At 50.0% G+C, this 26,271-nt stretch overlaps 2 protein-coding genes across 9 annotated transcripts in view; one reads left to right on the plus strand and one right to left on the minus strand.

Annotated features, from left to right (window-relative positions):
• Positions 1–15,578, plus strand: part of FBXL2 (F-box and leucine rich repeat protein 2) — an 88,229-nt gene extending 72,651 nt beyond the window's left edge. The window contains exons 10-16 of one of the 8 annotated variants that reach the window (XM_045163998.1): positions 179–309; positions 840–900; positions 1,545–1,589; positions 2,122–2,178; positions 3,196–3,424; positions 5,529–5,570; positions 5,725–5,812. In XM_045163998.1, the coding sequence (XP_045019933.1) occupies positions 179–309; positions 840–900; positions 1,545–1,589; positions 2,122–2,178; positions 3,196–3,375 (474 nt within the window). In that variant the 3' untranslated portion in view covers positions 3,376–3,424; positions 5,529–5,570; positions 5,725–5,812. The other 7 variants (XM_006076081.4, XM_045163995.1, XM_045163996.1 and 4 more) reach the window with 7 other exon arrangements.
• The window catches only part of UBP1 (upstream binding protein 1), a gene marked incomplete at its 5' end in the record, with an annotated part of 48,553 nt that continues 31,012 nt past the window's right edge, over positions 8,731–26,271 (minus strand). Inside the window, 10 exon segments of the mRNA XM_045163994.1 lie at positions 8,731–10,592; positions 12,939–12,990; positions 13,693–13,835; positions 14,732–14,838; positions 15,486–15,576; positions 18,093–18,186; positions 18,438–18,492; positions 20,699–20,802; positions 25,589–25,696; positions 26,144–26,254. Of these exon segments, the coding sequence (XP_045019929.1) occupies positions 10,555–10,592; positions 12,939–12,990; positions 13,693–13,835; positions 14,732–14,838; positions 15,486–15,576; positions 18,093–18,186; positions 18,438–18,492; positions 20,699–20,802; positions 25,589–25,696; positions 26,144–26,254 (903 nt within the window).

Consider the following 26,271-nt stretch of genomic DNA (forward strand, 5'->3'; position numbering starts at 1 on the left):
CTGTTTGTAATGCCTGAATATTTTAAAGCTGTGCAGAGGGAACCTGCCTTCCCCGTACTTAACCTTGTTTCGGTTACACTGTCAGGATGAACATTAGGTTGCGGGTAACCCCGGGCAGTCGGCGGGCGGGAGGCTCCGCGTGGCGCCCCGGCCTCTGACCGTGCGCTTGGCTCCGCAGCGCGTCACGGACGACGGCGTGGTGCAGCTGTGCCGGGGCTGCCCGCGGCTGCAGGCGCTCTGCCTGTCCGGCTGCGGCAGCCTCACCGACGCCTCCCTGACAGCCCTGGCCTTGAACTGCCCCAGACTCCAGTGAGTGCACCCTGAGGGCCTGGGGCCGAGCAGGGGGCGGGCGGGGGGCTTCTCGCAGCCGGTGGAATAGGAGGCCGTGGAGGCAGCGGTTGAGTCGGTGGCTTCTGTCAGATGAGCTGGGACGGGACGGAGCGTGCACCGGCTCCTTTGGGGCTGTGTGGGGGGCGTTACTCTGTCCATCCCCAGGGCACCTGAGTCTGCATTTCCTGATGGGCATCACTCAGATGCCCACCCGTTTGGCCTCGTCCTGCCATTACTTTGACATGTGAGTGATCTGTGAGCAGAGGGACAGTGAAAATACATTTTAATTGTTTACAAGTCAATACATACTGGAATAATATTGAAAAACAAGAGCAGTCGTGTGCTGGTATTGTGGGAAGATCCCTGTATTTACTGCCCTGTTTGGGGTGGGACTCCCTAAGCCTCGGTTCTGTGTCAAAGAGTGGAGTAAACTCAGCACTGTAAAGCAGGCTCTCCTTTCGCGTGGTTAACCCGCTGCTCCTTTGTTTCCCCCGCACTCTGCACCCCAGGATCTTGGAGGCCGCCCGATGTTCCCATCTGACTGATGCGGGCTTTACGCTTCTAGCTCGGGTAAGACAGGTGTTACCAAAACAACCAACCTCTCAGCCACCTCCCTCCAGAGCGACTCGGAGTGTGCAAAAAATGGCCTTCAGCAATGACAGGCCCCAAGTAGAATAGAGTCCTGGTGGGGCTGTGGGGTGCATTCTGTATTTTCTCCCTCGGGCCCGGGAGCTGGGGGGTCCTATACCAGGAGTGGGGGCCTGGCCCTCAGTCTCACTTTGTCAGGCGGGGCCACAGTGGGAGCAGCCTCCTCCCTGTGGGAGAGCCCTTCCTCACAGACCCCGACTCTCGTCTCAGCAGCGTCCCTCGGCTGTGCCGGGCTCTGCCTCTGCACCCCTCTCCACACCCCCCTGCCGCCCAGAGCCGCTGTCTTCCTGGGGCTGCTGTGACTCGGCCTCCTATCGCATCCCCCACCAGCCACCCGGTGGTGAGCGCCCCACCCCATATCCTCCCAGAAACCCCTCGGTGGCTAAAATCGACACGCTGGGACCTGCGAGCCCCCGGGAAGGTGTAGACGAGAGAAGGACACGTGGCCGCCCCCAGTGCCCACTTCCATGTGACTGTGATTCCAGGGGCGCCTGCTCAGATGCGCCGGCTCCCTGGGTCACTGTGGGAGCAGGGGATGTCTCATGGGTTCTCATGAACTCTTGCAGAATTGCCACGACCTGGAGAAAATGGATCTTGAAGAATGCATCCTGGTGAGTGCACCCCTGACAGCCCTGCAGGGCGCCCTGCAGCCACAGACAGGTGTAACCGGAGGTGCTGGCACGCTCTGGTCTGGAGCCTCCTTGGCCCAGCACGGGTGTCAGGGCGATGCGTACACTCTGGGCTGTTCTCAGTCATCAGAGCTGAGTTCAAGATAGTACCATCTTTTGCCAAACTTTAAAAAAAAAAAAAGAAACCCTGATTTTCACATAACTTCTGGGAGAAAAAAGCTTGCATGCCGAGTGATGAGGCAACTGCACAGAGAAGAATCCTGGGCCCCCTCGCCCACTCCCACTTTGTGCCTTGCACCCTGTGGGGGTCCAGGGTAAAGACGAGAACAGCCTCGCAACCCAGGGAGTAAGCAGATTTGAGGTTGCTGGTGAGGAGAGAGCTCCCAGCCCGCGTGTGCTTGACGTGGGTTTTTAATTCTCTTTTGCACCGTTTGGTTCTTGTGTTCAGGAGAAGCGGGGTTAGGTGGTAAGCTCTGGTGTGGAAGCCACACTGACACAGTATGTTTCTCTGCAGATAACCGACCGCACGCTCACCCAGCTCTCCATTCACTGTCCTAAGCTGCAAGCCCTGGTGAGTCAGCTCTTGGTGTTGGACTTACCTCTCAGGGATGAGAGATGCCCTGCCACCCTGCCCCACTACCGCAGGAACCTCCTGTCTGGAAGGGTGTCGTCCATCATCCTTGGTTTCAGGGGTCTGTTAGTTGGGCTGACTTGGGAGGTAGAGAATCTACGTGTTACTGTTTTCGTTTTTGGATGTGAACCTAATACAGGGACCCAGGTCCTTACACAAATTCACGGTCAACCTGTCAGAGTGAAAAGGTCATGTATCTCTGTGGAGGGGGGATTAGTGAGTATACCGAAAGGTCCAGAATGAGCGGTGAAGAGTGCTGCACTCGGGCACGCTGACCTCGCACGCATGTTCCATCCGCTGTGTGAACTCAGCCGCCTGCTCCCCCAGATACCCAGACTCGATCCCAACAGCCCTGCCAGGCGGGCACCATGGACACCCCATTTTACCAGCAAGGAAGCCGAGGTGCAGAGCACTTCAGAAACGTGCCATTTGCAGAGCTGCCCAGATGGTGAGGCTTCCCTGGGCTCTGGTCTGCCCACTGTCCTGGGATATCAGCAGGGTTTTATAGCATCATCAAAGCGCCATCTGGCCTGAGTTACTCCCCCCTTGCCCCCAGTTCCCCTTATTTCCACATTTCTCCTGGGTCCTTCTCCCTCAGGCACAAGCGTGCTAGGCTTTGGACAGCTCTGGGACTGTCTTTTGGAGTTTGGGGTCAGATTTCAGAGCTAGTCAGGACCTACCTCTTACCAGATTTTCCACGAAACGGTTTCCCTCTACTGTATCTGCCGACGATTCTGCACTTTTCGTGTCTTCACTCCCAAATTGGTTGTGATCCGGTTTCTAATTGACAGAATCTGTTCCTCAGATGGGATTTGTCCACCCCTTGTCCCCGAGATGTGAGGAAGGTCAGGAGTCCCGGGCTTTGTTCTGGTTTAACCTCCTTCCCCTCGGTTGCCCAGAGGCTCTCTCTCTGCCTTTCCCTGACCCTGAGATACCCTGGTCTTGGACTCCCACCAGCTCCCCAGCTCCTGGAGGGCGGGGTCCACTCCAGCAGGAAATGTTATGCAAAGACTGCTGTCCCCAGCGGTGGTTCCAGTGACAGAAATCTTCTGTTTTCCCCTGTACTCATACAAGCAACCCCCAGAAAGAGGACTTAAGAGACACTCTAAGAAAACCCCAAATAAGGGCCTCAAGTAAAGAAAACGAGAAAGAAGCATGGAGGATTATTAGAAGAGCAGGGAGACAGGTGAGCCGAAATCCAGATTTAGCCACGTGTGTCTTGCGGGAGGGGCGCCCGAGCCAGACCTTGCCCTAGGCTCTGGAGAGTGACAGGGTCAGCGGAGGTGGCTTTACCCTAACCCAGAAACTGCAGGGCAGAGTGTGTCTGGGTCCCTCTGAGGGATGCTCCAGCGCCTTCCCCACTTTGAGGGCGGACATGGTAGCCATGCCTCTGGGCCCCCAGGTGGAGTCGAGGGTGAGCGGCAGCGTGGGTGGTGTTGGACACGTGGCCGGTGCCTGCCTCCCTGGGGAAGGGCTCTGCTGCCGCCCCAGGGGGCCCTCCCCCAGCCCCGAAGCTGAGAGGCAGGGTCCAGAATTGGGAAACATGGTGTTTATCTTTCAGTAAAGCTGTGCAAGCAGGAAGCTGTGAGGGGAGTGGCCCCTAGCAGGTGGCGCTCACACCTCATCTGCTGCACTTCAGTCCCAGGTTGTCCTGTTCATTTTTCATATGAATGAGGCAAGTGTGTGTACACACCCCCCTCTTCCCCTCAAGGAACTGCTCTGTGACAAGGATGGGCCTTGTCCTCTCAAAAACCCTAAATCTAGAAGGCTATCTGAAAGGGAAACTGAAGCAAACAAGGGGGACTCCAGATTCAGAAGAACCCAGAGGAGCGCAGGAAGTTTGTGCAGAGGTTAAGGAGCCTCCTTGGTCCTTTGGTTCGCAGCCTGTAGGATATGCCGTCAGCGGGTTTCAGTGACACTGAGAGGCTGGCTTCCACTTAGTATCAGAGCCAGTTTTTTGGGCTTTTAAAAAATATCAGTGCAGCTCATTGCTCCTAGAAGCTATCCAAGAATTTTAGCTATTAAAGAATAAAGAATCCTAGCCAATAAACGCTGTGTTCCTTAGTGGATACTACAGTGTTTTAGCTTCTACCTTGATTTATTATAGCCTTTACCAGTGAGATTTATGTTTTCATATATGTTGTTATAATTAGTGCCCTTTTTAGCTTAACAGAGCCCCTTGAACACTCCTTGCACGGCGGCTCGTGTGTGTGGCGCATGCTGCGCTGCCTGACTATCTTAGTTCCCCAACCAGGGATGGAACGTGGCCCTGGCAGTCAAAGCCGAGTCCTGGTCAGTGGGCCACCAGGGAATTCCCACCTGTCCTCCAATTCCAAGTGATAACCTTGCTGGTAGTCTTGGTTGGAATTTTTTACCCTGTTCTTTCAGCACTTATATTGTGCCCCTCCATTCAGGCCTGCCTGCAAAATTTCTCCGGAAAAATCTGCTGGTAGTCTTATGGGAATTCCCTTGCACATGACAAGTTGTTTTTCTCTTGCTGCTTTTAAGATTCTTTAACTTTTCACATTTTAATGATAATCCCTCATAATGAGAATGTTAGTCCACTTGATGCTGTCCTGTAAGTCTGTTAGACTGTCTTTATTTTTTCCCTTTCTGCTGCTCTGATTGGGTGATTTTCACTCCCAGTTTTTCAAGTCTCTGGTCCTTTTATCTGCTTCATCCAGTCTGCTCTGAAACCCTCTGCCGTGTTTTTCAGTTCAGGGCTGTTCTTCAGCTCTGTGGCTTCTGGTACTTTGCCAGAGGAGGGTGTGAACGCCTCTCTGGGGGCCCAGCAGAGGGCGAGCGCATCTGCCTGCCTTGGCTGGGAGCACGTGTGGGGGCCTCTTGACGGCACCTGACCTGAAGGCTGCCCCGTCAGCTCCCAGGCAAGCACACAGGCCTCTTGCCAGAAAGACGGGCTGTTTCAGCCTGCTGCCTGTAGAGTGCCTGGGGGTGGTAGTTTGCCAAGAATCTCTTCTCATGTTAAAAGTCCATGAGTCCGGGAATACAAGCCCCCTTCGGCCATCAGGGTCAGGTGAGCAAGGAGCATCCCATATACAAAGACAGGGGCACCAGGCAGCTGTGAAACCTGCCTCTGGAGATGCTGGTGTCCCGTGTGGGGTTCAGTGAGAAACGCCAGGTTTAGAGTTCCCTCCTGATGGGGGTCTCTGCCCTCAGGGGTGGGGTTCATGACAGGCCGTGGCCTCCCCTGCCCGCTTGCACCGGCTCCTCTCCTCTGCCCAATGTGGAGAAGTTGGCCAGCTGGTTTTTGTGTTTTTTTCCGGAGGCAGCTGGTCCCTGTGTAGCTGTAGACTCGCTGTTTGCGGGAAGAGGTGAGTTCAGGGTCCTCTCGGCGTGGACCATCCCCTGCAGTGTCGGTTCCATCCCTACCCCGGGGGGGACGATGAGAGAGGCCGCTGCCCCCAGGCCCAGCCTCCCTCCTCTGAGCCGTGGTTTCTGCAGACACCGCCCCTCCCCTCCTTCCAGAGTCTGTCCCACTGTGAGCTCATCACGGATGACGGCATCCTGCACCTGAGCAACAGCCCCTGTGGCCACGAGAGGCTGCGGGTGCTGGAGCTGGACAACTGCCTGCTCATCACCGATGTGGCCCTGGAGCACCTGGAGCACTGCCGCGGCCTGGAGCGCCTGGAGCTCTACGACTGCCAGCAGGTCACCCGAGCCGGCATCAAGCGCATGCGGGTAAGCGGGCAGAGCTCGCCGGCAGAGCTATTCAGGCGACAGCAGGCACGGAGAGTCAGCCTCCGTTTCCTCTGTTCTGCCTGGGGCCGAGTTATGCCAGCTACCTCCTTGCTTGCTAAGTCATTTCAGTCGTGTCCGACTCTGTGCGACCCCATAGATGGCAGCCCACGAGGCTCTCCCGTCCCTGGGGTTTCCAGGCAAGAACACTGGAGTAGGTTGCCATTTCCTTCTCCAGTGCATGAAAGTGAAAAGTGAAAGTGAAGTCGCTCAGTTGTGTTCGACCCTCAGCGACCCTGTGGACTGCAGCCTTCCAGGCTCCTCCGTCCATTTGGAATTTTCCAGGCAAGAGTATTGGAGTGGGGTGCCATTGCCTTCTCAGAACTACCTCCTTAGACTTCTTCAAAATCTCCTTATATTAGCATCCACCCTGGAAGATTCAGCTTCTAGAATGGGTCTGGGCAAAAGAACCAAAGGCATTATCAGTAGGCTTGACCTTTGCTAAGTCCCAGGTAGAGAGCTTTAGTAGTGGCGGCGTCGCTTCCCCCCGTAGCCCACCTGCGCTGCCTTTGCTCTTGAATATGCTTAGAAGCTCAGGCAGCTCTGCACGTAGACCCCAAGCAGGCCTCGGTGCTACCCGTCACCACTTGGTTTTCACCCAGGGACGGGGACCGCCTCTTCGCTTCAGAAGGTGCTGTTTTCGGGCGGGGGGCGAAACGGGTGCAGCTTTAGCGCACCCCAAATTCTGTTGAGACTATTTGCCTAACGGTAGGATGAACGAGTTCCACGTGGGGCGCTGCGGGGTTTCCTGGGGTCACGCGGGTAGCTCCCCTCCTGCCCGCAGCTCTGAAGCCGGCGCGCCCCTCCGCTTTCAGGCGCAGCTCCCTCACGTCCGAGTCCACGCCTACTTCGCCCCCGTCACCCCGCCCACGGCCGCGGGCGGCGGAGGGCCGCGGCTCTGCAGGTGCTGCGTCATCCTCTGACGGCCGCCCGCGGGGCCGCGCCGCCCTGCCCGGGCACTCGGTGTGCCGCTCTCCACCGGCACTGGCTCTGTTGATTCTCCGGTGAGAAAGGCGTTTACAGGTAAAAGACTTGAGCAGGGACTGCGGTAACTCTGGTGATCGTTTTTACCTTTGTTCTGCTGTGATGCAATCAGTTCAAAGCCTTGTGTCAGCTAACAAAGAGCAGGGGTGGTCTTAGTGCAGCCAGGACCACACGGGAAACCTGGATCTCAAGAGGCGGTGCTGCCCTAGGCACAACATTCCCACCCTCGGCTTTGCCAGCATTCCTCAACAGACCATCAGTGTTAGCACAAATTGAGCAGAAAAATAAGCTGATTTTCTACCTGATACTGAAGCCAATGACCTTCTTTTATTCATTTTGATTAGCAGGACTTTTCCACTTTGAAGGTTAAAATACCAACTTTATTGAAGTAACCATATTGCAAATTCACAATGCCTGACAGTTTTCTATTTGGAGACTTACTTGGAAGGCAAGGTAATAGGTTTCCATGAGACACCAAAGAATGAGGACTCTAGAAAGGGTGGAGCAGGGTCTCCACCTTTCTGTCAACTCGTCCTAGGTCCTCTTGGGGACCGGAAACAACAAAAGCAACTCAGACTTCGTGCTGCCTGATTACAAATCGTAAGCTCTGGGGCACAGAATGTGTGTTTGTTAAAGAGCTAATCCTGTCATCTTTCACAAAATTTGGGGGACCTTAAAGAAAAAGAATTTAGGGCTCAAGTTACCTATAATCAATTAAAAATAATGGATGCATGTAGAATGGGTGTGGCTTTTTTTTCCAAGTTTATTTTAAGTCTTAGAAACCAAGTTACACCAGAACTATTCAAAAATTTTACACACTTAAAACTCAGCTCAGTGAAGTGTTGGCACCTTGGAGACTTATATAAAAATGAATAAACCATTGCAGTCAGAGGGTTTTATTGCTATTATCTTGTGGCAGACATATCTGACCAGAACCATCTTCCAAACTCAGGCATTCTAATGTTATCTGAAATCTGATAAGTTGATCTGGTTTCTACTCTGTGCTGCCAGACTTGTGACCTTCACTGAACCTCTGTGCTAACCCTTCTTAGCAACCAAACTTAAAAGCCCAGAGCTCCTGAGAAGCTGAAGAGAAACAGCAAAACAGAAATTTCCCACGACCAGAAATAGTTCTAATAGAGTTAGGGTTCTATTAGGTGAAAAGTTTTAGAATCATTTAGAATACAAGACCTCAGTTGCATTCTGGGGAGAGAAGGCAGATAAGTCAATTAAGAGGATTATCAGAAAAAGCATTAGTCCTGGTGATTTTGCAGCCTTATATACTCTAGTACTTCCTGATCTAAAAATTGTATGTATACCATAGCAGTTATTTAAATTGCATCTACATCACTGTGTATGGGGGAATGGGTGCTGCAGAAAGCTGTGCGTACAGTTTCCATTTTAAAATGTAAATGACCAGGACCTTCTATACATTATCTCTTTTGAGCTTGGATACAACCTCTCAAAGCTATTGGACTCTGGCTGAATGACACAGGACTGCAGTTACAAAACAGCAGGACCTCTGTGAAGGAAATCAGGTTTGCTTCCTCTTTAAAATGTAAGCCATGACCTGTCTGTCCTCGGTTGCATCTGCTTTGAGAAAACAACAAACTGAAAGGAACACCCCCCCCCCCCCACCCCAGCTCTTCCCGCTCTCTGGACCCGTGTGCAGTCAGAACACACACACTGAGCTGCTTGAGTCTAGGGCATGAAGTGCAAGGGCAGGAACTTGGATTTTAAATGAGACACACATTTGCAAAAACAATCGGAAAACATTTATTATACTGAAATGTGTACATCCTACTATTAAAAAAACCAAAGTAGCAAATTTGCTGGTGCCATAATTTAACCTGTTTCACTGGGACAGACTAATGTTCAATGCTGCTTGGTGTAATTTCAAGTTTGACGAGCTCTTTTTTTAACCCCACTTGTAAAAACCTGATGAATTCAAAATAGCACACAGCATTAAATGACATTTATTGTTCCATAAATCTTGAGACTCAAAAAGGAATGCTAAATAGACAAGCAAAACTAAAACAATGAAGAGAGAGCTCACTTCTTTCCCAAGTGATTGGTACAGAAAACATGTGGTCGTAGGAAAGCGAAGGGGGAGTGACAGAAAGGAACGCGCTCCAGCTTGGCGTCTATACAAGTGAGGGATATTTTCAGGCCAGAGATGGAATATTTAAAGACCGTACTTTTTCTTTTAATATCAAATAACCCCCTTTATGAATAAAAATACAAAGCTTTTACCCACTGGAGCAGTTTTGTCTTTTGGGAGAGATTTCAAACTCAAGCATCAAATAAAACACTCAAAACCAAGACTCTGGGTAAACAGACAGAGATGGTGTAATTAAAATGCAATCGAAGTGTTTTTTTTTTTTTAAATTGTGTCTAGTACACCACAGGCCTCAAATGCTTGCTGATGAATTTTGGGAAGGCTTTGGGTGAAGGGAAGAGAGAAAGATAGTAGAAAAAATTGCAAAAACAGTGATTCCCTTTGAAAAGTATACTGGCCAACAAGCATTTGGTTTTGTGAAAGAGGCACTCTTTTTATAGAAGAAAAAAGCTATTGTGTGGTGTCTAAAAGTCCCTAAATAATCACCAGAATGTTATCCATGATTGTACTAAAGCTCCGTATTGGAGGAGTAAGGAATTTGATGGTGCAAATAGTGTTTGTGATGTCTAGTGTTCTGAGAATAATTTCAACTCCTGATGATGAAGACCCCTAACACCAAGTTACGAGCTATCACGCTGTTTTGTCCTGCTTAGGTGTATTTCCAATGTCCAGGACAGGGCTTTAAAAATGTTTAACAGGAAGGGGGTGGGGGGAGGCGGTTGCTAAATGGTTGGAGACAGAAAAAGGAGAAAGAAAACCACATGAGTTTTAAAAGGCATTGGGATTCAAAAATGAAAACCAGAAACAAATGCTAAAAATGGAAGCAGAAGCAAAAGGTTTTTCAATAAATCTGTGACAAAGCAAAAACACAAAAGTCTTTGTACCTATTAGGATTTACACTGATCCTCTCACCAAGGTACTCTTGATAATGCAGTTTGCTTCAAGCCCGTCTTCCTGGCTTGGATCCTCCCCGATCCGGCATGATCCCGCAGACGCACACCCTTAGACATGATTTTCTGAGAAGCGGCGCGCCTCTCCCCTGACCGCCGGTCCGCCCGTGTCCGCGGCGGCCCGTCCCTGCCCAGGTCAGCAGAAGGTCCAGGCCACAGACACCACACTGGCCCAGAAATGTCAATGCCCACAGTACGTCTACATTCATCTCCAAACCGCATACAGTGTAAAAAGACAGCAGAGGCTGCTCTGGAGGTGTGCACTGGCCTTGGGCAGAGGGCAGGCGGCCACCTGCGCGGGCCGCGTGCGCTCTCCCGGCGAGGCCGCCGCGGGGACCGGGGCAGGCGCGCCTCTCGTCCAGCTCATTAGGAAGGTCATCCTATGTTTTCAATATGAAACATTTCATACGGTAAAATCCAATCCCAAGACTTCTTGGATTCAGTCTTCACACACTTTTAAGCGTGACTTTTATTTGGTGCTGAATAGAGTTCAGACTACGGAAGACGTCACTTCAAAATGATGTGGACGCCACCACCATTTTCAGCTGTGGAAAAAGGAAGGGTCATTACCGCTCAACGTTTTGTTTTTTTTTTTTTTTTTTTTTTTTACTAGGCTGGAGAATCAAGACTAAATTGAGCTAGTTCATATTGATCTATGGCAGAAATGAAACCAATATTGTAATGCAAGTATCCTTTGATTAAAAATAAATCTAAAAACATAACTCTAAAAAAAAAGAAAGAAAATATTAAACACTGCTCTCACCCTACAGCCTCCCAGCCCAGCTCAGAGCGTGCCTTTGAGTATTCTAGATGAAAAAAGCTGATTAACCTGCTCCAGCCCCCCGCCCCAAAACATCATGTCCACACTCCCTCTGCTGCTTGTCTGAGCACATGGCAGAGACCATCGAATAAACTGGGTACTTATACCCACCTTTTCTGGAATAATTAATAATCACTAGCTTTGCCTGCTGGCCTAGTGTTTCTCAGGAGATGGCGAGAAGCAGTGCACGCATTCATCAAGGAACAAATTAAATTTGTCATAAGGACAAACGTCTAAAACCAGGAACTGAGATGGGGGGGCATCCTGTGATGCCTTACACTAGACACGCGTGCTGCCGTCAGAGGACACAGCCACACGCTCTGAACTGCCCTTGTTACAGACGGTGTCAGTTCTGCAGACTAAACACTATTGCTTTGAAAATGAAAAACAGAGGAAAGGGTGCTAGTCTTAACAGGGCTGTGTACAGAAAACAGCAGCGGGTCAGTTCAGTCTCAACAGCCCTGCGGGCACCTTGCTGGCTTGAGGCATGTCCAGCAGGGTGAAGCCCTCAGTTCAGCCCCTCGCTTAGAGGGCGGCTACTCTTTTGAGTAACTTACCAGGAAAAAGTGACAGGACATCTTGCTCTTTGAGGTGCAGCTTTCCTGCTAAGACTGGATTTAGATCTTAAAGGTCTCTTCTCATAATAACTTGACATTTAAGAAACCCTCCTTTAACCTAACCCTTTAACTGGAAGTCTCTTGAGCCCCATCTGAGCCTGCTCTTCACATTCTCTCCCTCCATAACCTGTTTCTAAAGCTTTGAATCACCAAAGACACGCTGAAGGTTAAATTACATCTGAAATCCAAGTATCTCCTGCCAGCCCCAGCGGGTATAATTAACTCAACATTGCCATGTCCTAAAATGAAATCTCAACTTTTTGCAAACTTATTTTTTAATGGGTCTCAAATTCTGTGACATATTTAATCAAGTTGTTTCAAGTACTGATTTTAAAAACTAAAAACTGCCACACACAAATGGTCCACAAGTCTCCTTTCCTTCTGAAAGTTTTATGATACATTGTTACCATTAAGCAGACTTTTTCCTATTAAATGGCCAGTTGACACACACAGTTCTGAGACTGTTCTTCCACCACTGATTAACTAGGGTGATAATGTTCACTTAGCCTTCTGAGCTTGCTAGCCAGAGGTGGGAAACCTTGCCAGCTCCAGCTGCCTTCTTGTCCACTGCTCTGATGACACCCCCAGCGACCGTCTGTCCCAAGTCACGCGCAGCAGCCCAAAGAGGGTCGGGGGCGCTCTCAACACTGCCTTCCCCTCCACTGTGGCCACCGCCCGCGCAGCTGCTCCTGTAAGAGTCACGGCCTCTGCTCCTCCCGTGTGGGGCTCAGCAGGCCCTGTCCCTGTCTAGAACCCCCTCCCCTCTGGCCTAGATGACACCTCCCGCCTCCACTTCTCCCACCTTCTGTCTCTACAGAGTTGCAACAGTGGAAGAAAAGACAAACGTACTCACATTATTCATTTGTTTACAAACAAATCACTGACTTTGCAGTGCATTTCAAAGTCTAAGCTCCCACCACTACACCGCCTCCCAGACTTGGCTCCTGCTTTGCTGGCCCGCAGGCCTCCAGAGCAGCCCAGCTCCTTCCTCTGCGACAGCCTTGCCCTGCCTGGGTGCTGCTCCTCATAGACGGCCTAAGAGCTTTGTGTGCCCAGCCCAGACGCCTGTGCATGAGCACCACACTTCCCATTCCTTCACGGCAGCTAAACTCCGTCTTTGTAATTTGCGTGCATCTGTTGACTTTTTCTGGTTTGCTTTCCCCACTAGAGCAGGGGAAGACCTCTCCAGAACCGACAGCATGTGTCTGACATGAGGTGCTCAGTGAAATGTTGGCTGAATGGACTGGGATTTTTCTCCAGGCATCCAGAAGGATGGACTCCTCTTATTTGCTAATTTCTGTTTCTGTCACGAGACAGTGTCTGACTTCATTTTTCAAACTTACTTAAGATTGGTAAAACCAGCATTTGCAAAGCCAGACAAGAGATGACTGATTTCAGGCATGCCATCTTTCATGATTCTAGCATTTCAAGACACACACACACATGCAAAGTACCTTTTACTGTGGAGAATAAAAAACAACTCTCATCTTGAAAGTTCTGAACCATCTAGAAGGATAAAGCAAACGTATAATTAATATCCAAGTGTCTTAACGGATTAGGAAAGATTAAAATTTGTGAGAGAAAACTATAAAAACACATATATGGCTGCACAAGTACAGGACCCAACAGTCAAAACAGCACTTCACGAAGGCTGTGTGAGGTCACGGGCCTACACCTGGTGCGCGGCATGCCCTGTGCTGACCTCGTACTCACGGGGGTCCCCGCGCTCTGGCCCGGCACCCGTGGGCCCACAGCGGGCAGTCCCCACCGGGCTCTCGGGCAGATACATGGACAAAAAGCTGCTGCAACTGCGTTTCCATCACTGCTTGCTTCTCACGGAACACGGACGGGGAGAACTGCCCTCCTACCCTGCTTCTTAAAACCAGTCATCAGATAGGAAAACAAAAGGAAAGCCCATCCAGATGCCTCGCTTTTACATAAAAAGGGTCAAAGCCCCAGGAACCTGGAGTCTCCCAGTGACCGGTGTCAGAGTTCAAAGCTGGTGGGCGCTGAGCCGTGGTTCTCCTTAATCTGCATTCCTTCTGCCACCCAGGACACCTCAACTTTTGGTTATAAATTCCTCCCAATTTTGATTCCCAACTCTGACTCATGAGTACTGGCAAAAGAGGCCAGAGTTTTCCTACAGCTCTTCAGCAATACATACAAAAGCAAACACCAGTGTAAAGGAGGAAAGGGCATGCCAGTTACCTGATCACTAACAAGAATGTGAATACCAGTGGGACCCTGTCTGTAAACCTGGTTAATTTGGTGGAAAGGAATATTAAACACCAGCGCAAGTTTTCTAGCAACTTCTGAGGCAACCATTTCTTCCAAGTAGATTGCATGATAAACTGAAATAAAAAATACGAACAGCATTTTAAGCAGTCATCTTTGATCTGTTTTCCACCTAATCTATGGGAAGGTCACACCTTTCAAAGTACTAAAGAAATAAGATACAAAAAAGATGAGTAGTTCCCCCTTGCTACCCATTTAAATATATTATTTATGTGTACACATATAATTAACAGTAACCTGTACAAAAATATCTGTGGTTATAATTTTTTATTAAACGCAAACAGGAACAGAGTACAGGTGGGCACAGAGGATCACTGTGGAGCAATGAGACTAAAACTGGATGATGGCAATGGCTGCAGATTGTGGATATACTACCCTTGAACTGTATACTTGCAATGGAAGGATTTTATGATATATAAATTATAGCAAAAGAAAGCTGTTTTCAAAAATAGTGTTTCTAGCAATATATAAAAAGAACTCCAAAGAGGTCACAGTTTTTGATTCAGTAAACCTACTACTGGAAATTTATCTTAAAGAATAAAAGCTACGTGTCCCCCAAAGGATTCACAACAGTGTGAAAGACAGTGCAGGAGAGGCTAAGGAAGCGGCCCCCAGGCCCAGGAGGCTGCTGGCTCCAGAGAAGGCCTGGGCCCCGGAGGCTGCTGGCTCCAGAGAAGCCCTGGGCCCCACCGAGACAGCACACCTGCAGGGAGCCGGGCCTCCGCAGGTCCTGCTCAGCTACTGATGAAAGCCAAACAGGGATAAGGAGCTCTGGGGCAGGGCCTGCATGCGTTCTCTTAAGATGAAACTTCATCAGAACAGCTGAGAAGGGCGCTGCCTCTCAGCGGCCGCCTCGAGCAGGCGGCCCCCACCCACTCCGCAGGGCAGTGACAGGAAGCAGAGGGTACCCCCGCCCATACCTACCCCCCCCATACCCACCGACCATACCCACCGAAGGGCGTGGCGCTGCCGCTCTCGCCCCCGCCCGCCGCCGGCTGCTGCCCCTGCGGCGCCGGCTGCTCGCGGCAGACGTAGAGGGTCAGGCGGGGCCGCACAGACCTGCAACCAGAAGACAGCGCTCGTGAGCCGGGGGAGGCGCTGCGCATGGGCAGCTACGAGGGCGCTAGGGGCTAGTTCCTTAGGAGGACTTGACAAGCCTACTTCATTATACGAGACAATTTACCGATAAGAATATAAAAACACACACCTCACACCAACTATCACAGGTTAGCACAGGTGGTCTAATCTGATGATCCAGACTCTAAACCATTGAGATGGTCAGATAGATGCTGGTGAATTTAAGTTTCAACGTTATATCAGCAGTTTAACATCAGTAAAATTCAGTTTAATGCAATTCTCACACCAAAAGTCTAGAAATAGCAACGACAGTAAATGATCTTGAAAGCCAACACAGTTTACATTCTAACAACTGTTCAGTAGTGTCTCATGACCTTGAAAACCACAGATTCTGCAGAGCTGACCGAAACAAGAAGCTTGTTTTCTTGGCAGCAAGCCCAGTCGCGCAGGCCCCATTTCTAGTGTGGGGTCCGCTGCTGCCCTCCGTGCCTGCGCCGCATCTGCGCCTGCCTGAAGGCGCGCGCACAGCCCGCTCGCACGCACAGTGGCCCAGCTGCCCACAGCCCCGCACAAACAAGGGCAGGGCCTCATTTCAAGCAGAACAGCTCCTTTTAAACTCCGTGTTTTACCTTGACTTCAGGGAATTATAGAGCCGGATCCCGTCGGCGGCACCACAGATTTGTACTAGGTCCTCCTTGGTCAGTTTCAACAAGTCGGCACCTGGAGAAGAGCAAAGAGAGAATCCTCTCTGGGAACTGGGGGAGACCCAGCAGGGCAGGCTGCTTGGCGGCGCCTGTCTTCAGTTCAGTGTCCTTCGAAACCATCGCAGCTCTCTTACGTGTACACGTCCACGTGAACAACACAGACACACACGCCTGTCCTTCAGACACAGGATGCCGGCTCTCACATCCTGTGTCAAGGAGGAGCTCGGGAGCCCAGAGGCCGGCTAATTGCAGCGACAAGCGCGGCTGACAGGGCGGACTGTTCCCAGCGCGGGACTGCCGCTCGGCCTACTCTGGCTGAGTGGTGCTTGCGAGGATTAACATGATCATGACCCAACAGTTCACCGTGAGATGACCCAGGCCAATCTTTAACTTACAAAAGGAAGCAATGGAAGTCAGACCTGCCCAAAGGCAAGCAGGTTGTCAGCACAGCTGGGATTAGGCCTCTGTATTCTGTAACCTGCTACATATAGTCCAACAACAACTCTGCCGCAGAAGCCAATTTTAATACAAAAGCATGGCAGAGAACTGCATATTATACTGAAGATTTCCTCTGTAAATATTTGGTGTGTACATGGATGGCATGGTGCCCAGGATTTGCTTTAAAGCAGAACAGAAAAGGGAGGCGGGGGGAGTGGCAGAGAATGAGACTCACAGAGGCTGGCCGTCCAGCTTTGGAGCTGGTGGAGTGCCACAGGAGCTCTGCAGGCTGTTTAATGTCTGAGTGTGTCTACAGCCTTTTGTTTTCCCCCTTTATTGATGCTCAAGATGTAGTTTATTGGGGAAACTACGATGCCCTCGAGATTAAATAAAGCATGACTTCCATATAATAAATATCCACTCACATATGTAACAAGATAATGGAGTTATTATCTACTTTTGAGGGCTTGAATGTTACAAGTCTCATAATTTTCTAGTTATTGAAAGAGAGACCAGAGAAGCACGTCTCCCGTGAGGCAAGAGCACCAACGGGGCTGTCTCTGGAGTCGGGGGGCAGAGCCAGGCGCTGTCGCCTCTGCCAGGGCCTTCCGCCAACACGAGTGGAGAGGCGCGACCTGGGAGCACAGCCGCCGCCGCACAGCTGGACAGACACGGTCCTCTCTGAGTGCCCGACAGGCTCAGAGCAGGAAGCCGCCTCCCCTACCTCTCAATTGTGGGGAAGCAGAAGGCAGGAGGCCAGGCCCTAGTGACTACCACTCACACAACCTCAACATGCGTGTGTCTCACAGAACAGGACCCTGGCGCCACTGGCAGGGCTTCCCATCTCCCCTGTGAGCACCCCAGGGGCTCCTCCTCAACACACACTGAAAAATGTGTAGCTCTTCCATAGATAAATCATGAAAGTGTGGATCTCGGCTAGCAAATGAGAAAAAAACCCAGTACTTTCATTTTAAAGAGACAAAGTGCTGCCTGAGGAGTGACTGCTCGTGGCACAAGCACAGCAACAGAGGGCTGATGAGACAGGAGCCGTGTTCCTTGGGAGACCGAGCTTTGCTCTGGGCAGCTGGGTGCACACGCTCTGCTCTCTTAGAAGGCTGGGAGAGCCAGCTGCCACTGCACTGTGGCCCAGGAGGAGCTGGGCCGGGCCACGTCAGTAAGTATTCTGCAGGGAAAGGGCCCAGGGGTACACATGTCTAGGAAACGCTGCCCCTGCCGGCTACTACCGTGCCTCCCAGCGGGCTTCCCACAGCACCACAGCGGAAGCAGCACTGCCTGGTCCCTTCTCATGTTCCATCTAAATACTTCCTTAGCTTACCAGGCAAGAGAAAACGTGTGTCTGTAAAAATCCGTATCTGAGTACATCCCTACCCTGTAATGCTACACAGCAATGAAGAGGAACCACTGATACAACATCTTAGACGGATGTGAGGGCGTGGTGCTGAGAGGAAAGGTAACGTACTGTATGATTCCATTTATGTAACGTTTTCAAAATGACAAAATCATGGAGACAGAAAACAGATTAATGGCTGCCCGGTGTTAGGGATGGTGGGAGAGGGGTACTGGGTGCTAGGGAGACCCCTGTGGCAGTGTCAACATTCTGTACCCTGACTCCAGCGGTGCTGGTGGTTATACGAGCCTACAGGTGTGACAGCAAGGACACCGTGTGCACGCGTGGCACCAGAGCCAAGCTCCTGGTTTTGACACCGAACCCCAGCTATGGAACGAGCCGAGTGCAGGGCGCACGGGGACGTCTGCGCTATCTTTGCAACTTACGCAAAGCCAAAAGTGTTTTACATAGAGTTAATAAAGTGACAAAACTGTGCATAAGCATTTATACCTATGTAAAAACAAGGGCGTGTAAACCTGGTGAAACAGCATCGATTCCTGCTCTGATACTGCACTAAGGATCTGCAAGATGCCACCACTGGGGACGCTGGGGGACACAGGGCCTCCCCCACAGGCTCGGGCAACTTATGATTCTGGATACAGCTTCTGCTCCAACATTTAATTACGGCTGTTAGTACAGAAACAAGTAAACTATGTACGTGTGCATGTACACAAACACAAACATACCTAAAAAGTTGGAGAACAGTCTTGCGTAGGAAGAGAATCTGTTTTTGAGCAGCCACTGCTGTGTTTCCTGGATCGTGGCTGAAGGCTGAAGTTGCTATTAACAAAGAAGATGAACTTGAACAGAAGAAACTATTTAGACTTACCAAAAATAACCCGCCCAAGTCACTGGCATGTTATAAAGAACATTTAAACACAACACAGAACTCCTACACGTTTAAAGTTTAACACACCCACAAAGAGCAGAGGTGTAAGTATCCGGTGACCCGAACAGTGATTCAAATCTCTGTCAGAGGCTTCACGATGCAGGACCCTGAATGCATGAGAAGTTAGGGTAAAGACACTTACTTCACTAGAGGCCTGTGGAATTCCATCTCCCTGATGATTTGGGGAAGAAGAATTGCTGGGGATAAGGAAGGAAGGAAGAAAAGGATGATTGTTATATATATTTTTTAATTAAGACATTAAAGGATACTATGTGAATTTAACGCCGTGGGACAGAGCAACGTAAATATGCAAGAAGAGAGTCTGCGCAACTGATCAGGGAGTCAGTATGATGATAAGATCAAGACATGAGGGAGTTTCCTGGTGGCCTAGTCGTTAGGACTTGGTGCGTTCACTGCCATGGTTTGACTCCTGGTTTGGGAACTAAAATCTCACAAACCACACAAATGTGGCCAAAAGAAAAAAATGATTAAGACACCAGAAGATGGTTTCATTTGCAGCCTCTCCATCTGTTTAGCAAGAAAGTCGAGGTTCATGAAACACAAGGGCTCCATTTCCAGGGGTGCCAAGAAAATGAAGGATTCTCATTCATTTTAGTTAGGGAAAAAGTATGAGAATCAAGTAAGGTAAACAGTGGAAAATAACAGCAATAAAGTCTACTTTAATAATGTGCTATAAGAAATGATCTAAATGAACCTAAGCCAAAATAGAAAATAATACCCCTTTAATGAATCCATTTATCCGCCATTGAAGAGGGAGAAATTCAGGACAACAAAAGGAGCCGGTGTGTGCAGCCATCCTGTGTTTCCAGGGAAGAGTGAGAGCAGCCGCGTCGGGGGTACACTTGCCTTCTGGGTCCCTTCTCAGCACCCGCACCCCAGGTTCTCGGGTCCATCATGCCGACTGTTCACTGTCCCCCACCCACTGGAGCCTGAGCTCCTCCGGATGGGGCTTCACTCATCTCACAGCACCCCGAACAGTGTGGGGACCACAGTGGGGTCCCAGGAAAGATCTGGTGAGCTGGTGTGTGCATGATCTCACCGCTCCCCTCTTAGCTTTCTAAGACTGTTCAGTGCCCTCTGTGGAAACAAGCTGGTCCCACGTCCAGGAGTGACCTCCTCCTCCTGAAGCACAGTAACCTACGTGGAGACAACTGGCCTCTTATCTATCCATCTCCTCAGGGAAAGGGCCTTTTTTTTTTCCCCTCTCTTTTTCTTACCAGACCCTGTCAGACTAAATGTTCATGTTCCCTCAAAAAACAACCGTCCTGCAGTGTGATGGATGGTTTATTAGGAGGAGGGCCCTTTGGGACATGATGAGCAGTGGATGGAGCCGTGAGAGTGGAGCCCCAAGAGAGGGATCGGAGAACTGGGAGTGCGCCTCCTCCACTTCGCTCGCTAGCACAGGAACACACAGGCTCGCAGCCCACAGCCCGGGAGACACTGCTCACCAGGACCATCCTGCAGGCCCCTGGAACCGGGCGTCCAGCCTTCAGACCAGAAGGAGTGACCTCCTGTCGTTTACAAGCCACTCAGTCCGTGGTGTTTAATTACAGCAGCCCGAGCTGAGTCCGACCTTGTCAGCATGCAGTGTAAAAATGAGAATGTTTTCCTTTTTTTCTGGCTGCACCATGTGACTTGTGAGGCCTTCCTGGCCAGGGACTGAACCTGGTCTGCAGCACGAGCGCTGAGCTCTACCCGCTGGGCTGACAGGGAATTCGTTCCTCTATGGTTTTAACTCTACTATGAAAGTTGCGTTCCTTCCCAGTAAGAAGCGCCCTGTGAGGACCCTCTGACCCAACTACTCACCAGGTGCTGCTGCTGACAGGCCAGAAGAGAGGACAGACCAAGCCCACCGTGCCCACTTCTGGAACCAGAGCAAGCCTTTGCAAGTGAGAAGTCTTTCCTCTAAGTTTAAAGACTTAATTTTTAAAAAAATTAGTGTCTCTGGGAGAGGCAAGAAACAGGGCAGAAAATAATCCTTGTTTGCTATGGTGAGCATCAAAGACCAGTGTACCTTATCATAAACACAACCACCACCTATTCAAGTCAGTTTCCCCTTAACAACTCAGTCTTCTTCTCTCTACCCGTGAACCTCATCAATGTTATTTTTATCTCACAAAGAAGATATCTTGAAAGCACACCCTTTTCAGAGTCCCACAGCTTTGAGTGTGTGAGGCACAGGGGCACAGCTTTGAGTGTGTGAGGCACAGGGGCTAGGAAGGAAAAAGCTGGAAGGTGACGACAAGACGATTTTGCTCAGCAACAGACTGTTTCTCATTTCCATGTACCCCAGACACACACCCAAAGGCCACCGTGACTTAAGAGAGGAGCTAAAGGAGTGAGGCCGCCCGGGGCCCCAGCGCGTGTCACGCACACCGCTACCTGTCCGGGACGCTGCAGGCGCTCGGCGGCGGGGACGTGAAGGTGGGAGCTGCAGATGGGCTGTTGTTCACGTAGGCTGTGGGGGTGTCGGGCCACGGAGAGCACTGCGGGTAGAAACAAAGATCCATGAATGATTCGCTTCTCCAGGATGTGGCAGATATTCTTGAATTCACTCTCTACTCTGGCCAAATGCAAGATCATGAAACACAAGACACCTGACATTCATCAAGCAACCTCACAGAAACACGTCAGACTGACTGTGTGTGCGCGCGCACGTGTGCGTGCATGTATGTGCATCAGTGAAAATGTTACCTGCTGTAGCATCTAGACCCTGACTACTCTCAGGCCCTGAGGTGACTGAGGACAGCAGCCAACTTTCCTAAAGGCGTTTCAGATGTGCGCTTAAGGATCGCTGCATTGTGATCTTGAGAACGTCCACCATCTCCTCCTCCGTTCCCCAGGAGGTGCCTATCGAGGTCTGAACAGCAGCAGAGGCAAGCAAGGGCTCGGAAGCACCGCCTAGCCCTGTGTGCTGACGGGACGCGACTGCCCCGCCGGCTGTGGCGCTCGCCCGCCTCCCCAAGGAGCAGGCGCCCCGGCACCGCGCACTTCCTCGCTCTCGGGTGGAGCCATCCCCGAGTAAGACGAGATGGGCCCAGGGTCACAACACCAGAACCGCAGAGGGTACTGCCTGCAGCCATCTAGCTATGTGTTCATATCATCTAGAAGGGGCAGAGTGGACTTCAGTGTTTTTCACAGTTCTGACCAAATACAGAGTCAAAGATCCGGAGACACGTTAACTACACAGCCACACGCACTGACAACGCTGAAGCCTACACGCCGCACAGGCCTGGAGGCCACGGCTGCTGAGGGTGGAGGGCTCCATCCCACGCCACGGGGTTCCTTCCAAGCCTGACTGCACCCCCGGTGACGACGGTCCACGGTCGTCGTCACCTTCTCCGGACTGACACGGAAAGGCCGCCTCTCTCACCATGGCTGCAGGCCACGAGACTCTGCCAAAAACTGGGCTAAAGACCATTCAGAGATACTCGGATGGACACTGAGGAAGTACAGGACTGTAAAACAATTCTACATGTCAAGGGGTTTTCAACTTTTTGCTTTCAAAATAATTCAGGAAGACATCTTGTCAGCTGACAGACACTGAGCTGGATCCATCAGAGCATACAGAAAAGAGATCACTGGAATTTCTGGCAGGTATCTCAGAAGGAGTTCCAGGGCCCGAATGACATAGTGCTGCAAAGAAAAATCTATGTATCCAAACGAGGTTTCTCTTAGCTACACAGAAGTTATAAGAAGTTCTAGCCTCATCATCCAAAATACATTTCCAATAATAATTCTATTTTTATACTTAGCAATTATTCATCAAAATGTATATAATTTTTTATTCTGATAAATTGGTAAAAATAATGTTTTAAATTCCTCAACTGACTTAAGCTTTATATGGTTACAGGAAATTTTAAAAATGAAATTTCAACTTATATTAAGTTTGTGGTAAAAAAGTAGGGTGATTTAAGTTTTTCAGGCATGAAAGTATATCCTATTTGGACAAAATTATTTAAGGGGAATGAAAGAGAAAACATGAGATCAAGAAGTGTGAAAGTGTTAGTCACTCAGTCGTGTCCGACTCTTTGCAACCCCATGGACTGTAGCCAGCCAGGCTCCTCTGACCATGGAATTTTCCAGGCAAGAATACTGGAGTGGGTTGCCATGCCCACCTCCAGGGGATCTTGCCGACCCAGGGATCAAACCTGGGCCTCCTGCCTTGGGTCTCCTGCACTGCAGGCAGATTCCTTACCATTTGGGCCACCAAGCTTTCAAACTTAGAGGGTAATGTGCTGGCTTCACCTTAAGCCATACATACAAATATTCACTATGTCATAAAACTATTTCCTTTGCAACTATTTAAATTTATGATGAAAACTTTCAGATGTCAATCTAAAGATGTGCAAGGGAATCGTACTCTTAAAGTTCTTTTGTGTGAAGTCAAGACCACTAGTCTGAAGGGCTCGTGAAGACAGAAACCAAGTCTCCCCAAAGGTTACAGGAGCTCAGCAGCATGTCTGACACCCATCAGTAACATGGGTGAAACCTAAAACCAAAGTCCCAGAATCTTAACATTCGTCACAACTGCCCATTAGGCAGCCCCTCAGAAACAGGGAAATCGACTGCAGACTTGATGTTTCAACTGTCATCAACCTGACAGCTAAATGCCATCTAACCTGGCTGCAATGCCATGCTAAACCGCTGGCGTGCCATACCAAGCTCACTGTATGACATTTGCACAATGCCCGCTCTTTTCAAACCAGGGCCTTTGTTCTTTCCAGCTTACCAAGTAGGACCCCCTCAGCACCTACAGAATGAGGAGCACAAGACCCTGTGAGCCGCCCGACACGTCTCCTGACTTGCTGGCGCCAAATGCTCACGGCCAAACGACGCGGCAGGTCCTGCTGCTCCACCACCGTCCCCGGTTCAGACTCCAACAGCACAGCGTAACACGCACATCTTAACAGCTTTGACCTTTTCCTATCGAGTCTCCCCAGATCCGCTTTGGTAATTACTGCCAGATATATAACTGAGGAAACAAAGCCATCAATAGCTCCAGGCAGGTACACCAAATTTACTGTAATTCCATCAACGTGCTTTTTTCACTTTTACGCCTCTGGATTCTTCTAGCATAGAAAAGTAGGGCTGTTAACTGACATCTGAAACTTGCCCGATAATTAAGAGACTCGATTCACTGAACACTGGAAAACCAGCACTCAATGCAAACTGGCCTCCGCAGGTTCTTCAACGGCCAGGCTGGATGAAACATCAAGACTCTCCCACCTGCATTTTTCCTAGGTTTTTCTTAGTCTCGACCTAGGAGGGTCCAGGCACACCAAGGAGTATTTTCAGTGTTTCTTCTACCTTGTCATTCTTCCCTGGCTTTACAAGTAAGCAATGGTACTGCTTCAGCAAGGTTCCAGCAATACCCGACCCTGACCCACAGGGTGGCACCTCTGGTGCCCTGTGAACGAAGTCCCTCCCCAGGAGGAACCGAAAATGAGGACCCATTGGCAGACCGCAGGCCCTGACAGCCCAAATCCAAGCCCATGAAACACAGCTCAGATGTCGAGACCAACGGAGACGTGGAGGGCCCGGGTGTGCCGGGCCCTCGGGAACCTACAGTGCGGCCTCTGCTTATGCAGGACTGTCTCACACGGCACCCTGCAGCTTCAGCAGGTAAGTCTGCATCTTCCTACTGAAAGCCAGCTGTCACTCTCAGAGAGCTGTAAGAATGCTGGCTGGCTTTTGTGGGCACTCGAGGAAATACACAAAATGCCGCAGACTTTTCTTTTCTAGGGAATTAATCTGTACCTTGTTTTTAACAAACAGGTTTCCAAGAAGACCTCTAACTACTTCCTAGTCTTAACCAAACCAAACCAAACGCAGTCTGGGGCAGCAAGCAATGCACACCAGGAAGACATGCTGATCTGCTGACAGGCCGCTGATCTGCTGACATTTTGCATACTTCAGACTTAAGAATCATGAATTCTTAACAGTTCTACTGTCTACAAATTAGTTCTGGGCTATAACACATTTAATTTATTATCAGAACCCATTCATTTTAGCTAGTTTACAACAAGAGGGGGAAAGTGACTCGAGTTACCAGGCTTTCCCCCCAGGAAGTTTACTGAGAACCATTTGTGTCTTCAGCTGCGAAATGAGGGGAACAGAAACATAAAACTTGGAGGGTGGACGTTTGAGGGAAGGGATATACGGTGGTTCCGTACAACCTGTGGTATGAATCCAAAAAACCCACTTAAAGAAAATGCATCATGTGTGGGGGCCCTTACCCCTCAGAGAAGGACATTTTCAGTTTTATTATATACAGAGGCATTTAAAATATTTCCAGTCAATGCTTTACTTCAGAAATAATAATCCTGTGATAGCGGCTGTGGCTTCGCTAGTCTCCAGTTAGTTACCAATGCGCGTGTAAGGGTCAAAGTCATCAAACTCTGCAGTGAGGAATACAGTAGTCATGAATACATATGACGACAGCTGTTTTTAAAAAGTACTGTTTTCTGTTTCCATTTACTGCAGGTATAGAGCTAATCTAAGTTAATACCACAGGATAATCCACTGTCAACTGTTTGATGAAATATGAAATAAAGACCTTCTTTCTTCTTAAGCTGGTCAAGTTTATATTCAACCAAGGGCCCCCTGGACTATACACACGGTGGGGAACCAGGGCTGAGTGCAGCCAGGTGCCCCAGGCTGGCCCGAAGCGTGAGGTCACAGTGCAGGTGCCAAGAGGAAAGGCTAACACAGTCCAAGGCCGCTTTTCCACCAGTGCTGCCGAACAGGCTTTTCAAAGCGCACGCGCATTCTCGCGCCACGTGCGGGAGGGGCACAGTGCTGCACAGGCTGCTGTCGGGCTGCTGCCAGCGCTCCTCTGAGCATCCATGACATTTCCTTATCACTTGCACACGTGAGAAAACAAACCCTTTTTTAATTGCACGGAAGTAACTATTTTACTACAAGAATGTTCAGTCAATGTCAGTGCTCATAAAGGGAGTGTGTGTGCAAAGGAGAGAGGGAGGGAGAGGAGCACAGGAAGGAGGCGGGGAGCGAGCACAGTTCTGGGTGCCATTTTTTTCCCCCTCCGAAACCACCCAATATGGTCAACTTTGTTTTAAAGTGTTAGATTTAGGAAATTGTCCTCAGTGAGGAACCAACAGAAAGCAGGAAGTCTAAACAAAAGCAAATTCAATCAGGACAAGGACATCAAAAAACAAATTTGGCTTTACGTTTCAGTGGGAGTCGGTCCTATATCTAACACTGCACAAGGTTTCTTGCACAATGAAAAGAGAAGCAGAAGCCCCTTACACTGCCTCGCTTTGCCAGAGAATCACCGTAGTCTGCTGGCAAAGTCCGCTTGCTGGACTTTTTCTGCTCATGTTCAACTGCATCTTCAATTATAGGCTCAAGCCTCATCTGGACAAACACCAAAGATTGGGATCAATGTCTTTTCGTTACACAGAGAAAGATCTAATACCCTGTTTATGTCTCCACCATCCGATTTAACAAACATCCGACCAGCAGGATTCCAAGGTTTTAGGAAGATGCAAAACCCCAGACATGACAAACATCGGACGTTCTGGGTCCCGGCTTAATGTCTAACCAACTTCGGGGATTTTAAAGTAAGTCTGCTTCCGAGACCCGACTGGGATTTCAGCATCTTCATTCCAGACCCCACCCAGGAAACCAATCACTTAAACTCCCCCAATTTAAAGAGTATTTTCCCCGCAGATTTCACCAAGAACATTATGCCCAATGACCACCCGATCTTCCCGGACCCTTCCCGGCCAAAACTCATCCTCAGAGGTGGTGCCAGAGGGCACGGCCCGGCTCCTCCGCAGAGCCGGAGTGGCGCCGCATTACCTCTGTGAGGACCGTGGTGTCATAGGACGGCTGGTACTTCTCCTTCTCGTGCGCGGCTCTCTTCTCCATCTTCTCTCGGTCCGTTTTTTGTTTCCTATCTGCACCTTTTGGCTTAAAAACAAAGCAGA

This window comes from Bubalus bubalis, chromosome 21, assembly GCF_019923935.1.
Source record: "Bubalus bubalis isolate 160015118507 breed Murrah chromosome 21, NDDB_SH_1, whole genome shotgun sequence".
In the NCBI taxonomy this organism is placed as follows: domain Eukaryota; kingdom Metazoa; phylum Chordata; class Mammalia; order Artiodactyla; family Bovidae; genus Bubalus; species Bubalus bubalis.